This window comes from Drosophila santomea, chromosome 2R (assembly GCF_016746245.2).
Source record: "Drosophila santomea strain STO CAGO 1482 chromosome 2R, Prin_Dsan_1.1, whole genome shotgun sequence".
NCBI classification, from domain to species: Eukaryota; Metazoa; Arthropoda; class Insecta; order Diptera; family Drosophilidae; genus Drosophila; species Drosophila santomea.
This window is the reverse complement of record NC_053017.2, coordinates 19934042-19949536: the sequence shown is the minus strand read 5'-3', so window position 1 is coordinate 19949536 and position 15495 is coordinate 19934042. Positions and strand designations below refer to the sequence as shown.

Sequence of the window (15495 nt, the reverse complement as noted above, 5' to 3'; positions counted from 1 at the left end):
AGCAATAGAGGTTTTTGTGCTTTTTAATCATTTATTTGCTCTTCAATCTTTAACGAAAACATTAACTGATACCTTGCCAAAGTGATCTTTGCTCAAGGCCTATCACATTAGTCAACAATTGCGATTCACAGACTTAGTTGCGGTGACGGAAGACGCGGCGGCGCACGGTCTTGTAGCGGTAGCCGTCCTGGGCGGGCTGCTCGATCTCCTCGATGATGGGCTCCTCGGCCTGGAGAGGAGCAGGTGGGATGTAGGCGGGGGCTGGAGCAGCGGGAGGAATGTAGGCGGGGGCTGGGGCCGCGGGAGGGATGTAGGTCTCGACGGGAGCCGCTGGGGCAGGTGCTGGGGGGATGTAGGTGTTCTTGGGCGCCGGTGGTGGTGGTGGTGGTGGGGGTGGGATGTAGGCCTTGGCAGGCGCAGCTGGGGGAGGAATGTAGGTGTTCTTGGGTGCTGGTGGTGGTGGGGGAATGTAGCTCTTCACAGGCGCCGGCGGAGCGGGCTGGGGATAATCGTATCCTCCGGCAGCCAACTCCGAGACATCGGCGTAGGCGCAGGCCAAGAAGGCGACGGCAATGATCAGGAATTTCTAGGATGGGAATGAATAGATGAATATATATTTTGCTGATTATCCTTAAGGTGCTGTAATCCGTGCACTTACCATCTTGAGGAGAATAGGCTTGTTGCTGCTTGGATCACAAGTTGATGTGTGCTGCTGAACTCGAGGAGTGACCACGGTTTTTATAGCTCATTGTTTTTTTGGGGCTGCGGGTCAACCGGAGCCAAATTAATTGCATGATGCCCCCATGATACCATGATACATGGGGGTCTTCACCTCACTCACAAAAGTCGGAAGACAACCGATAGCGATACACACGACAACGAGCCTCCAATGCCAAGGCGGTTTGACGGGTTTTCTGGTTTCGTTTTGGCTTTGGTTTTCAAATTTTAGTTTTCGTTTCCAAAATCGTATTATCGCTGCTTTGACTTGGGCCAACTTTGTGCTTCACTCTGTTCAGATACTGCAAAAGCTTCTTTAATTAGATCAAACCAACCTTTTGTTGCATGCTGTATAATGGTTTAATTTGTTTTTTAGTCATTTTGTATTTATTTTGCCAGCTTGATGAATGGTCGTGGGTCACACGCAAGATTGGCTTGGGTTTATGTTTTAATAATCATATTATTTTTTGTTTTCTGTTTTCCGTTCTCTTGACTCTTTTTTAAGCTCTGCCAAATATTAGCCGTCGGCTGGGACTATGAAGTCGTTTCAAGATTATGCCAAAATTAATTTCAATTTGCTTAGATTATGTTGATCTTGAAAATGTCTGGCGAAGCTTAATTAATTACTTAGGTCCGAAAGTAGCAGAGTCTCTGCCTTTTTCGAACACCTGGCTAATAAAATATTTTATTTTTACGACGCATCATTTGGCTGGCAGCTGATGAACATGTTTTCGATGAGTGCACGTAAATATAAGAGATGTGATTGCTAAAAAGTTAAAAATGATTCTGGATGAAGCTGTTGATTGCGTGTTTTGTTTTCTAGTTTAATTGGATTTATTTTTTGTATTCTTGTACTTTTCCATCACATTTTCTTTTACATTTTTGATGGTAAATGTCTACTTAATTACTAGTTTTCAGGTGCAATTGTTTTGCGCATTTCAAACCTGGAAATCGCACCCTTCAATGCAAACTTTGAACCACAACGATAACTGGAAACTGGTATATGGTATATCAAAATATGAAGGAGAAGTATATGTTAACATACATGTGGTTGAATTATTATTGATACACATATGATAAAATGGCTTTCGTTTGTAGGAACTTTAGAAGACAAACACAGTTTAAGTTTAGGTAATAACTTTTTTCGTTTTATTTAATAAACATCCTCCTGGCGGGGATCACCGCTAGTAGTTAGTAGCTCTCTAGATACGGCGACGGACCACACGGCGGACGGTCTTGTAACGGTAACCATCGGCGGACACGGGCTCGATCTCCTCCAGAACGGGCTGAGGGGCCAGGACGGGAACGGGGGCGGGAGCGGGAGCGACCTTGATGGGCAGGGGAGCGGGGGCTGGGATGCTCACGGGTGCGGGGGGAATGTAGGTGTTGACGGGTGCGGGGGCAACCTTGATGGGAGCGGGAGCGGGAGCAGGGATCACAACTGGAGCGGGAGCTGGAGCTGGGATCTCGACGTGCACGGGTGCGGGGGGAATGTAGGTGTTCACTGGAGCGGGAGCGGGAGCGAACTTCACGGGAGCTGGGGCGGGAATGGCCACGGGAGCGGGTGCTGGGGCGGGAACCTCAATCTGGATGGGAGCTGGTGCTGGTGCGGGGGGAATGTAGGTGTTCACGGGAGCGGGAGCAACCTTGATGGGGGCGGGAGCGACCACAGGCAGAGGAGCCGGCTGTGGGATGCTCACGGGAGCATAGTTGTAGCCCGACAGATGGGACACATCGGCGTGGGCAACGGCCAAGAGGGCGACGGCGACAACCAGGAATTTCTGCAATATAAACCACCAAATGAGTTAGCAGGACTCTTGGTATACCCTTTCAATTTCGTACTAACCATTTTGGATGTATGTTACTTGGAACGTGGACGTTTCTAGTATGGTTTGGATTCATCTGCCAGGTGGTATTTATATCAAAACCTGGGCGCGGTGCAGAAGCGAAGAATAAACATTAATACGAGCGAAGAAGTGCGGATATCGGGGTCTCTTAATATGACAGAAACCAGAATTTTACGAGCCACGCCAATGGTCAACTGTGGTACCCTACGCCGACCAGAAGGAGTTGTTTCGACCCAAGCTCACCCTCTTATGCATTGTTTTAATTATAACTATTATTCTAATATGATTAACGTGGCCATTACAGTACCAATAAATGAGGCGAAGCCATACTTTTAATAATAGTAGGGCATTGTAGGGCAACACGACAGTCTGTCTAGTTCAACCTGCGCTTCTCCACTCGTACTTGCTTGTTTTGCCATTGCCTTCATTTAAATATCATTTGCATAAAACATTTGTGCCTTAGTGTATCAAATTGAACTGCCAAAACTAAAGCTGCTCTAAAACTGGAAACCAACTCTCAGGCTTTTGGCAACAGAGGCCTACAGCACACAGACTGTTTTGTCTTCAGACGCCAGACGATTGGCGAGTTCAGGCGGTCATTAATCTGCTTGATTAGCTGAGATAATGTGGCTAAAAACAAAAGCGTATTGCTTAATTACACAGTGAAAAAAGGCCCAGGAATCTGGAATCAGTAAGTCAGGAACGCGTTGCCTCTAATCAATCCACTCACTGTTTCTATTATAATCTTGAACATGGTACTAAAATTAAATCAAACTTTTAGATTCAAGATTAATTTCAAGATAAAGTCGTGGCCAAAAATCAAAGTTCTATTATTCGCTGACCTTTGGATGACTTTTTTCGCCCAGTGCGTTTACATTAAAGCCCGACCAGATGGCAAGGAATATCCAAAATTAACAAGCGGCAGCGGTGGCTGCTTCGATCGGGTCAAAAGTTGAACATGACGCCACCCAGACTGTCCCCATGTGTCACTGCCAAGCGGAAAACAAATTAGCCACTTGGATGGGAAGTTCTGGGGCCACTTTAAGTGGCGAAGGGGAAGAATACCAACCAGCGCTGTGAAGGACAACACTTTTGAGCCCGTGCACTCTCTCTTTTTAATTACACAAATTGCTAATGAACAATTTTCCGGCTGGAGCCAAAAATCCGCGGAGACTTGCCGACGCCGAAGTGATTTAATTTCCATCGAATTTGTTTTCCTCAGAGTGTAAAAATAAAATACGAACAGCAGCACATGCACATTCACGAAGTGTTGGTGTTGTCAAAAAGCTATGCAAACAAGCACTTAACCCCTTTTATTTTGATTCCATTCCATTATTTTCGCAGCGCCAATAAACCGAAACTGCAAATGTATTTCGAACAAATACACAAACACTCTCTAACGGAGCATTGCACATACATGGCCGCAATGGCATGCTGGTCATGCAACGCTGCGTATACGTAATTTAGTTGTTTGCCCGTTAATAGTTGACATGCAGTGCATGGTGGCGTCATCAGAGGGCAAAAGGAAAATATATAGTTCGTTCCCCTTGAAGTGCATGAAAAATGGGTTGAAGTGGTGCTGCTATTGGAGAGTATTTTCCCCATTTGAATTTGAAACTACGCCCAAAAAGGCTTAAAATGTTTCAATGGAAAAGTTCCTCGCTATCTGAGCTATTACTATTTGACATTTCTATTTTATTTTAATGTACTAAAATTGCCTTTAACTTCTCAATTTACAATCTCATTTCTTGGTTCACTGAACCTCTGCGTCCATTCTAATGAATTATATATTTCTTTTTGATTTGATATATTTATTCGATTGATTATAATTTTGGATACACGCGCTTCGATTTAAACGAAGCTACCGCCTAGATCCCTTTCGCATTCATTCGTATAAACATTATTTGCATAACTAATTTGCATTGCTGGTGCAAAATTGATTTGATAAATATTCAAAAACTGCAGCTCACTGACTTGCTGGACTTCAAGTGGAAATGACAAACACTTGCCAATCGATTTTCCACAGTTTTCCACGTTCAATGGGCACCAACTCATAAATTCATTCGCCGCATCGGTATATATCTTTATAAATGTACGTGTATACCTATATATATACCTGGGCCAGATAAATCAACGGGCGACAAATTAATGCTGCAAATGAAGTGCAACTGCTGGCATCGAACGCGAGTGGAATCGAGTACCCACCTGTCCAGGATAACGATTATTTTCGCGCCTCTTGCCCGGCCTTCCCAGTCCGTCTGTCCCTCGTCCGATGGCGCCCCAATATGCAGTAACAGTAAAAATAAATGAAGGCAGTCAACGTTTGCATATTTCAGTGACCGCCGCCCCCCCAGCCCCTCCAGCAGCTCTATACCCACCATTTTCCAGCCCTTGTCGGACTTTTGTCGTTTGGTCCTGTTTTGTTTTTCGTTTTTCGTCCCCCCCCCCAACTGCTGATATAATTACGTTGATACTGTCAATTTCCCAACGATCCATGTCCCATATCCATGTGCACTCCGCACGTTCGATTTCGCACTGTCGCTTTAAAGCCGTAAGCCATCCGACCAACAACTGGGATTTCGACGGGTTCGAGTTCGAAGGACTCGTCAATTTTTACACCCGATTTATTGAGTAAGCCCAGAGTGCAGGGTATAAGGCGGGACTACTCTAAATTTTGCAAAGTTCAACTGTCGCTGAGAAAATGTCGCACAAGAATACCTTACTGGTCAAGATTGTTAATAAAATATAAAATTAAGCCCAGCTTTTTACATCATTTATTGCAGAGAAGTATTGAAATTCCATTTGCCGGAAAAGGTCATCAGTTATTCGAATAGCTCCCACAGTAATGATATTTATGGTTTTTCAAGAGCATTTTCACTTTTTCTTCTGCATACTTTCAGGCCGGCGGAGTGGTGATTATTTTTTGTAATCCACGGCGCCTAAAGCATTGATTACGCATTTTGCAGACCATCTGCCTGACGGGTTGAAATCGAAATGGATGGGGCTTGGATGAGGCTGGATTTTGGGTGGCATTGGGCCGAAAGTGCTCCTACGGCCATGCCGATGGGTCGCAGTGGCCATAATGCGTGTTAATCAGGCATCATTAACTGCTAATTAAGTGCGGTTGGAAGTGCAACCAACTGTCAATTGTTGGGTGTCCGCCATACCTGGCTCCTTTTTATTTAATCGCCAGCCCTTCTGGCTGGCAGAGCAGAATGCAATGAGGCTGAAAATTACCCAATCCATGCCACACTGCAGTTACTACTGCAATTTCAACTAATCGCTGGCGGGGATTAGTAAAGTGCTACAATGGGTGCTGAGTGAAGAGCCAACGAATCATGTTACTGAGATTAAAACACATCAATCACATACTGAGGATTTGGAATAAAACAATTTAAGTACCTCATTATGAAACATAACAATTTCTTTAAAATTACTAATAAAACTAAGAAACTGAAATGGGACTTTTCATTTGGCCGCCACACAAACTAATCACCGTTGATTGTAATGCGGCTGACCGAAACGTCTCTAATTTGTAATTGGCTGTCAAATGATTTTTAGGATTTTCTATTGCCAGTATGCCAGTTCGCATAAAAGCAAACATGTGTTTTAATTCATTTAATTGAGCTGCCAATATTTGACCAGAATGCAATTAACGAAATAAGCCAGGACAATCAATCTATTGCGGCTTCGGCCAAAGGGAGTGGATAAAAAAATGATTTTGTTTTAATTACGCAATTAATTTTAGTAGCTGCCCCGCTTGCGTTTGTGCTTTTTAATTAGTATGCGCAGTGGCAAGTGTAATATGTACGAATATGTGGCTCTGCGGTTGCCCCGGAATTCAGACTAGAAAGTGATGGATTTTGGGGAGCAACAGTCTCCGCCGGGCAGCCAGACATTTCCCTAATCAAATTGGTGAGAGAAAAAGCTCCGTAGACATTTGTCGCTGCATTTTCTTGTTAATTTTCCACAGCGTCTATCGTCTGTCGATGTCCTTCTTCCTGGAGCGCCTTCGATTTCATCCTGCCACTTGTTAGCAGCCACAAGTGGTCAGTGGTCGTCTGATGAGGCCAATCCACTCGGCTCCATCTACGCTGGGAGCTGCAGCAGCAGCATCATCGATTTCGTGTGGGTGCACCGACAAAAATATTACCCAAATTATACAGAAGTCACATAGTATTTGAATATATTGAAGATTTTTCAGAAATATAAAAAAGATTTTTAAAGAAATTTAATTTGTCCAGAAGTAAGAAAAACTAATCAAGAACAATATAAGATTTTGTTTTTCTTAGAAATTCCTAATAAAAAAGCTATTTACCCCAATTTCCGTGTCCTTGGTTATACATATTTAATTATACATTTTCCGCTTTCTGAGTGCATCTGAAAACTTTTGAATCTAACGAGAAAAAATTTCCACATCATCAAAGCTCATTCCAGGCCATAAATTTCGTGATAAATGTGGAGTGGCGAGGACTGCGGACTCCGGACTCCGGACTCCGCCATCGAATCGAATCCTTTGGGAGTGTTCCGCAACCTGCTTGCAACTCCTTATTATCCTCCGCTGCCCCTTGCCCCCATTCCTCACCAAGACTATCTGTCCGATGGCAAGTTGATTCCAGCAGTCTCGCCATCTCATTGGGTTTCATAAATTTCCAACTCAAATGGCCAGAGCAAACTTAAGAGTTTCCCTTCCTCCTGTTTCCCGTGTGATTTGCTATGATTGGAAAACAATTTGAAGACTTTTCTTTTTGTTTAACAAATTGAAGGCGGAATTTTTTTTATTGCGAGTCCCCGTAGGGATTCGTTAGGAAACAGTTTTTCGTTGGGCTTTGGTATGTTTAGAAGCGGTGACGGTAGACGCGACGACGCACGGTCTTGTAGCGGTATCCATCATTGGAAGCGGGCTCGATCTCCTCCAGAACCTGAGTGTTGGCTGGCTGGTAGACGGGAGCGGGAGCTGGGATGCTGATGGGAGCTGGCTGGTAAACGGGAGCCGGAGCTGGGATGCTGATTGGTGCAGGTGGGACATAGGTCCTCACGGGAGCTGGAGCTGGGATCACAACTGGAGCAGGAGCGGGGATCACAACTGGAGCTGGAGCAGGCGCAGGGATCACAACTGGAGCAGGAGCAGGCTGGTAAACGGGAGCTGGGGCCGGGATGCTCACGGGAATGGGAGCAGGGGCTGGCTGGTAAACCGGAGCTGGTGCAGGTGCGGGGGGAATGTAGGTGTTCACTGGGGCGGGAGCGGAGATCTGGATTGGAGCCGGAGCTGGGATGCTGATGGGAGCAGGAGCAGGAGCTGGCTGGTAGACAGGGGCTGGGATCCTGATGGGAGCGGGAGCTGGGGCTGGGATGCTGATGGGTGCGGGTGGGACGTAGGTCCTCACGGGAGCTGGAGCTGGGATCACCACTGGAGCGGGAGCAGGAGCAGGGATCACCACTGGAGCGGGAGCAGGAGCAGGGATCACAACTGGTGCTGGAGCAGGCTGGTAGACCGGAGCAGGAGCTGGCTGGTAGACCGGAGCTGGGGCCGGAGGAGCGTAGTCGTAACCCAAATGGGAGACATCGCCATAGGCGCAGGCCAGAACGGCAAAGGCAATAACCAGGAATTTCTGAAAAGCCAAGCAAAACGAAGCGTTTAGAAATATAATCCTTGATCCTTCATCTATGTGGGTAAGCTCACCATGATGACAGCTGCAATCTGTTACTTCAAGAGCGATCGAGTTGCTTCTGTCTGAAGAGGCTCAATGGCTAACTATTTATACAAGACCGAGCCCAAAAAAAACTTGAACTGAACCTCAGGCCAACGTCTCATCTGAATATTCAGCGCAGATGAGATTTTTTTTGACTTGTTTTTTGTTTTTGGGGGTCGTCAGAATGAAGAAGCGCTCGATGGATAGGTTTATTGGATTTAAGGAATGAAGATTGAGTCGTAGAGTCGCTGAGTCGCTGATAGATAGACGGATGGCCGGATAAGCCGTGTTACCTGGCAACACCAAAAGTGACTTTTAGTTGACATTTATCTGCATGCAGACTGCTAACGGCATATTTTATGGGATCATCTTTGGTTTTATTGGCCAGCTGGATTAATAGGTGATTCTTATTTTGGGCACATGCGTCTGGTGTAGCCGGAAATTTGCAGTAATCGCTTGAAACGAATGCAGACACAGAAACTGGTTGAGTTTTACGACTAGTTTGGCAAATGTTAGAAGGCATTGTTTTGGATTAAAGGAATCCGAAATTATTCAGCACATTTGACGTCGTTCTTGCAGACCTCCTAATGGAATCTTTTGTCTAGACTCTAAAGTGAGGCGCCCACAATCCAAACGGTTATGCAAATACAAACTGTAAGTGGCCAAAAATAAACATACTTTTTTCTGAGTTCAATATTTGGTATACCTAAGGAACCCTTGGTGGTCAATTAATTACATGAAACCAGTTGCCCACGATTATGGCCATAAAAATGGGTCTAGCTGACGTCTGAGCCTAAAATTATAAATTATAAATTCAATTTCAAGGTTCCGCTATATATGGTTTGGCGTTTCAACCAATGTTTCTCAGGAAATGTTTTCAATAGCACATAATTATATGATCCACACCTCGTATAATTATTTGGACCTCAAAGCGCATAATACTCAAAATACCATTTCGTTTATAATTATGAATGCTTCATTACTCTGCGGCGGCTTAAATTATTTCCTATTCATCTTTTTTCATGTTTCCATAACTCTTCTGCTCTTAACTCGCTTAACTCTTAACTGGAATGGTTGATAGTTTAATTTGTATCCCTAGCAAATTGCCACTAGTTAATAATTTAATTTTTTATAGAGGTCAAAAACTTCATGTGCTGCCATATAATTGCTTCGTGATTTTGGACACCGGTTGCTGAATTATTCGGGGTGTTGTTTGGACTTCAAGTGCAAACGCGTTAATCACACTATTCATGGCCCGCATCTGGTCAAACATTTAAAAACTTGTTGTTAACTTTCTGCGTTTAGTTTGGTCTACCAGGCGACCAAATCTTCCTCTGCATTTGTTTATATTTCATGTATGTAAATGACGATCGTATTAGACATGCTGGCCAGCTAGGTTTTTGCTTAGCATTTGCATGGCAAATGGCTTCCGTCGTTGTTTTTACTTGGCCCGGTTTTATGGTTGTGCATATCAGCAGATGTCGTTATAGGCGAATCCCAATTAAACCATTGTTTATTCACGTGGATATTCATGCCAAATTCTGATAGCTGGCCATCATACTTCATTTTCAAAACTAAACAAACTTATTGACTTACGTTAAGACTTTGTAAACTTTGTATGTGTAAGCTACAAATTTCGTGGACTTATCAGTTTCGTTTCCCCTAATTAAGACAGACTTGTTAAGTAGCCATGTAAAGGTCGTTTTTATAAATTATTAATTGGATGTCCATATCCAAATATCAGCCGGTTTTGTGATAGTCCAGTGGCAGTCTTTGTGTTAATAAGATTTACCGTGTTCTGCCAATAAATAACCTTTGCTTGTCGGAAGAGAAAATCTTCTAAATAATGTGCTTTTTTCGGTTTGAAAATATGAAAAACTACCTGGGAGCATCATCTGTTTTCGGCTTAGATATCGAGTGTGAATAAATTTGAATCGATTTGATCCCACAATTCTGTGAGCAAAATAACCGGTTACGAGCTAATTTAGCTTTTGAGCTATATTAAATAGTTTCACAATGATCGCATTAAATATGGTGATTCGCTGTTATCAATCTAAAAATCTGGAAATATATTATGTTTTGGTTTCAAAAATCGTGGACGAAAATAAGGTATACATTTTTATTCATTAATGCAGATGCAAACGTTTCTGTCTTAAGACTAGATAGTAGCGTATTAGCTACATCATAAATAAGCAAGTTATAAAGCTGAAATATGATTAAAAAGTCTGCGAAAATATTTTAAATTTTTTTAATGTGTGCATTCAAGTTTTTGTGTTTTATATGAAAACATTTTTCCGATACTAGTTTCTGCTCTATTTTCTATTGACCTGAATGGGTTGCTTTACTATGATTTTGAATCAAAAAATAATGGATAGTAAAAATTCACATTTATTTCTTTTATGCACTGACAAATTAATTTTGGGGCAATGCCGGGCTGCGTTAAGAAACCACAAAATCCACCGATAAAAAGGCTTCCCAAGAAAGCAGGCGAAAGTACGGAGTTTTGGGTGTGAGAATGGTGAACCAGAGGGTGATAAAAAAAGAATGGAGGAGTCAAGTTACGAGCAATGCACAAAAGGCAACAACGGAAATGAAATCACGTACCAGGGGCGTTGTCATTCACAATGAGTGTGTGCCTTAGTGTTCGTTCGGTTGTTGTTCGCGTTGTTGCTCCAAATGTGGTTGTTGTTGAAGTTGTCAGCAGTTGCGGCGTCGACAGAAGCTGCCATCTAAATATATATGCGTGCACTTGAAAAAACCAGCATGATAAACGGTTGCGTTCCACAAATGCATAGTGTAAGTATAAGTCAGTCTAAAAGTATACTTCGATATATATAGAAATGCAAACACCTTTATCCAGTAAGTACATTTTGAAATGCATTTCAATGTCTAACAAAAGTATGGCATTGCGACATTTAGGAAGGGTATTTCAAGATAAGTGCTAGTAAGAAATGTTATCAGTTGATAGCAATCAATAATCAAATATAAATAGTGGCGCTTTTGCATTGAATTTCAGTCGCAATCGGAGCTTTATACCCAGTGCATCAATGTCATCGCAGTCGGGAATGTCCGCCCTTGATTTTATAGGATCGTTACAATAATATAAATGTATTCTTCTACCGATTATAGAAGAAAGTGCTATTACAATTACGCACTGGACTTATTAGACATACAATTCCAGAGTTTAGTCATTAGTTGCTTACCTTGATCTATCCACATTTCACACAACGAAAACGGTAAAGAATGTTCAAAAAGTGCGTCATTAACAATTTAAAAATTCAAGCAGCATACTAATTTTGCTTTTTACTTTTAGAGAACTGAATCATTGTGTACCTGCTTTGGCTGGTGGTGTCATAGCGCGTTCCCTAAGAAATTAAAAGCATTTTTTATAGATGAATAACATTCAATATAACAAATAAAACCATTAAAATTTTAACTTTTTATATATTTTTTATATATTATATATTTTTATATATTTTCCTCAGTGCAAGTGTTTGTTTGTATTTGTTAACGTCTAATGTCCAATTTCAATTTGGACTGGCTGGCTGACAGTGCTTGTCGCCGACCACCGCAAATGGCAAACAATGTGTGGAAGGTGCCCTTCACCCAAAACACCCAAAACTCCCCATTTCACATATCTACGGGGGAAAAGTGGACAGATGTGGGGTAGGAGGAGGTGCTAGAGCTGAAGTTCCCAGCTAAGTTTATTTACTTTTAACACGAAATAATAAAGTTTACAAAAAGGAAACGTGCGCCGTGCGCTATGCTGCACTTCCTAGCGCTGTACCGTTATGCTCGTGCTCACCGCGCTAGGTGGTGACTGTACCTCGCCTTTGACAAAAGCCATTTTAAGGATTCTTAAGCGCACAAAGCGAAATCTTATGGAATGGAATAATATCCGAGAACTTGAAGAAGAAAACTCTTGGATCTGTAAGCCGTTTTAAGGTGCTCGCCAAATTTGTATAAGCTAAATTGTTTTCGAAATAAATACTGCACAAATAGGGTATTTACAAACATAAATTTAGAAAGCCAAGCTCTTTTTTTCTCTTTCTATTAAATAAAACATGTATACTTTAAAATGCGCAGCGAAACCCCGTTAATCCCGCCTTACCGCCTTACCCTCATCCGCAATTTATCATCGTCGAGAAATACCACCTATTTTTTTTTGAGGACCACTTCCAAAGAAAAGGGAAAATTTTAACCAGCGCATTGCAGTGAAGCAAACTTTGTGACCGAGCGGCCAAAAAAAAAAAAGGTAGAAAAATTAGCGACATGCTGTGTGACGTGACTCGACTGCATTACGTAGCCGCCCCGTGCGCCCGCCCTGCCCGGCCAAATGCCTTTGACAAGGGGCGTGGCCGCGCCCGGCCTAACGACACAACTAAATTATTTAAAAACTCTCTAAGAGCAAAGAGGCTTTGTGCAATTAAATGCGTTCTCAAAGCGCCACGCACACATGTGACAACATGCTCTCAGGTCCGGACGAGCATCCCTCCGTAATGTTAATAATTACGCCGGAGTTTCGTGTCCGGACACATGTGGTGGGTTACTTACTTACTAACTGGATGGAATGGTATGGTATGGTATGGAATGCCCGGTGCTTGCGTGTGCGGCTAATTACAATAAATTTGGCCAATTATTGTCTGGCATTGTTTTAGCCCCGGCGGCTGTAAACTTCAAGTAACTGCCGAAGACCCGGACGAAGTTTCGCTGCCATCGATACGGTTTTTTTTGGGAATGGGTTCTCGTATCGAAGGAACACACATTGCGGGCTAATTGTCTTCGAAATTATGATAAGAAGAAAACTTTCGTACACCGCCACGTTGAACGTGAAAGTGGAGTCACTTAAGAGGGTCAGTCGGGTCGCTTTACTCGCACATGATGAAAACTATGATGCCACAATGGGAATGGGTAAGTGAGTGCCAAAAGGTTATTAGTGAAGGAGGATTGACTAAAATTGGAAGCCGTCCTCAGTCACTGAACATTTATAAGATTTACAAAATTCTACCAAAGCTGGCAACTTATTTGTTCGATTACGAACTAAAAAAGTGAAATCTTATTGTTATTCTCCGCTGCTTTGGTAATTCGCCAATTTAATAATATGCCATCAGTACACCATACCACTTATGCATCTCCATTGGCCGATGTCATTTCCGTCTCACAGATATTTTTAGCAATCATGGCAAATCAAAACAAATGTCAAGCGATTTGCTTTATAGCCATCGCCTGCGACCGAGACTGCAGTGATTTGCCTGGGGAATATAGCAAAGAGTCCTTCATTTTTATTATCCTAGCCCATCCAGCCCTTTGTCCCCCTGCTGAAAGGGGTGCAACATATGCGCGCTTCATAAAGTGCCCCCTTTTCCTGCTCCCCCCCCCCTTCTGATGCATGCCAAATGCCACAGTAGATGCAGTCAAGTCGTGCGCCAGCTGAGAGCGCAATTTGGTAGAACAATGCGATACGTATACGCCCTGTTGTTCTCTGTCTTACTACGCCGCAGTGAGAATAATTCTTAATAGCATTTCATATCTTAAAGGTTAATATTTAAATGTAATGTCATTAAAATTGGTATAATTATTAATCAATATCCCTTGCACTTGTCAAAATATTTTCTAGTGAGCAACTATTGTTAAGTGCTACGATTTTCTCGCAGTGCAGTAGTAGCTACTGGCATTTAGAAACGCCTTTGTCTTGGCTTCGGTCCTGCGCCTGCCTTCGTTTCTGCCAAATGCGCCATATATTTTTTCAGGTTTATGTCTTCGTTCTCTAGCAAATATTTCGAAAGGAGCAGCGAGCAGGACAATAATGCATATGTCGGAACCCGTTGTCGTTTTGTTTTATTGCATATTTATTTTTTATAGCGAAAGTAGCAAAATATAAATCGCTGTAACGCCGTGTGGGCCACAATTTTTGGCCTCTTTTCATTTTTTCCTCTTCGTTTTCGATTCCTTTTTTTTGGCAGGCACACAAGAGCCATAAGCTCCGCCAATCGCATATGGGCCTCAACCAAGCGTACACATGCAGAGCAGCCTGCTCGGAATTAAGTTCTCGTTGCGCTTTTTGCCGGAGCCACTGGATCCGGAGCTACTGGGTGCCACAATACCCGGGCACGGGGGTATGGCCGATGTTGGGCCAACCAGCAGAATTCAATCATGAAAGTTTTTCAATAATCCGCTTTGCCCCGATTGCATTTCAATTTGCCATCATTTTGGCGCAAAAACTTAATTTTCCACCAATTAGTTTTCCGGGCAGCGGCAAGGGGGGGAAAATCCGTAATTGATGTGTGTGTGTGTGCCTACAAAAAACATTTACACTCTGGAGGAGATTTGTTGCTGGGGGCGTTGGCTCTAAAAAAAACTGCAAATAGTTTCTGATGCAACTTTTTGGTTTCAAAATTATTGCTATTTCATTTGGCTGCCGATGCTCGACTTTTGGAATATAAAATTCAAAGTTACAGCAGCGATTTGTTACTCGTTTGTATTAACAAATTGGCCACATGAATTGGGAGTCTTTCAGTTTTTTGGAAATATTTTTGGTAAGCAAATATATGAAATTCTTTATTTGTCCTTATTGGTCTGTGCTGACTTATGATGTAAGAATGCCTTTCATGTAAAGGCACAGGCAATGTTTAAAAAATCAATAAACAAATAGCTCCTTAAATTCATGTCTTAGAAAAGGCATAATCTCAATGACCTCCACATTGCCGTGTCTTAGCGCTTGTTTTAATGGCCTTTGCAGGCATCATGTGGCGCCCCAAAAGACATTGAGCATATTTATTGATCCCCAAACACACACACACACACACACACACACTATCTGCACACACAGACACCTGAAGACGGACGAAGCGGAATGGCCGCCAAAGTGAGCTGCGATAATGCTAATTTTATTCAAAGGTTATGCCATTAGAATCCACTGCTGCAGCCGGGTCCAAAAGCTGGCCAGCAGACAGAGCGCAGAGATATAGGAGCGACAGGAGCTGAAGCTATCGGACTCGAAGGATGAAGGACGAAGGACGAGCGATGAAGATGGAATGCAAGTACGTGAAGAAATTCACGAAAAATTACGATAGACGCCGGGCGAGGCTGATGCACACAAAATTGCAAATCGTGGCCGGAACGAAGACGAAGACGCAGACCACGGCCAGATGGGGCCAAGATTCAGCCAAGATGCGGCCAAGATGAAGAGGGATAGAGAGTCGCCTGGGCCAGGAGTGAGATTCGGTTGCATCCAAAAG

General features: G+C 43.0%; 2 protein-coding genes across 2 annotated transcripts; both read right to left on the bottom strand.

The window, feature by feature from the left end:
• Positions 1–133: 133 nt before the first annotated feature.
• LOC120444933 (vegetative cell wall protein gp1) lies at positions 134–3899 on the bottom strand. Its single transcript, XM_044005890.1, has 5 exons — positions 3634–3899; positions 2564–3553; positions 1928–2498; positions 659–717; positions 134–586 (listed from the first exon to the last, which is right to left on the bottom strand). The coding sequence occupies exons 2-5, from the start codon at positions 2564–2566 to the stop codon at positions 134–136; spliced, it is 1086 nt and encodes a 361-aa protein (XP_043861825.1). The 5' UTR covers positions 2567–3553; positions 3634–3899.
• A 3503-nt stretch (positions 3900–7402) lies between these two features.
• On the bottom strand, positions 7403–10876 carry LOC120444932 (skin secretory protein xP2). Its single transcript, XM_039624932.1, has 2 exons — positions 10862–10876; positions 7403–8176 (listed from the first exon to the last, which is right to left on the bottom strand). Exons 1-2 carry the CDS (start codon positions 10874–10876, stop codon positions 7403–7405), a joined length of 789 nt encoding a protein of 262 aa, XP_039480866.1.
• Positions 10877–15495: the final 4619 nt, after the last annotated feature.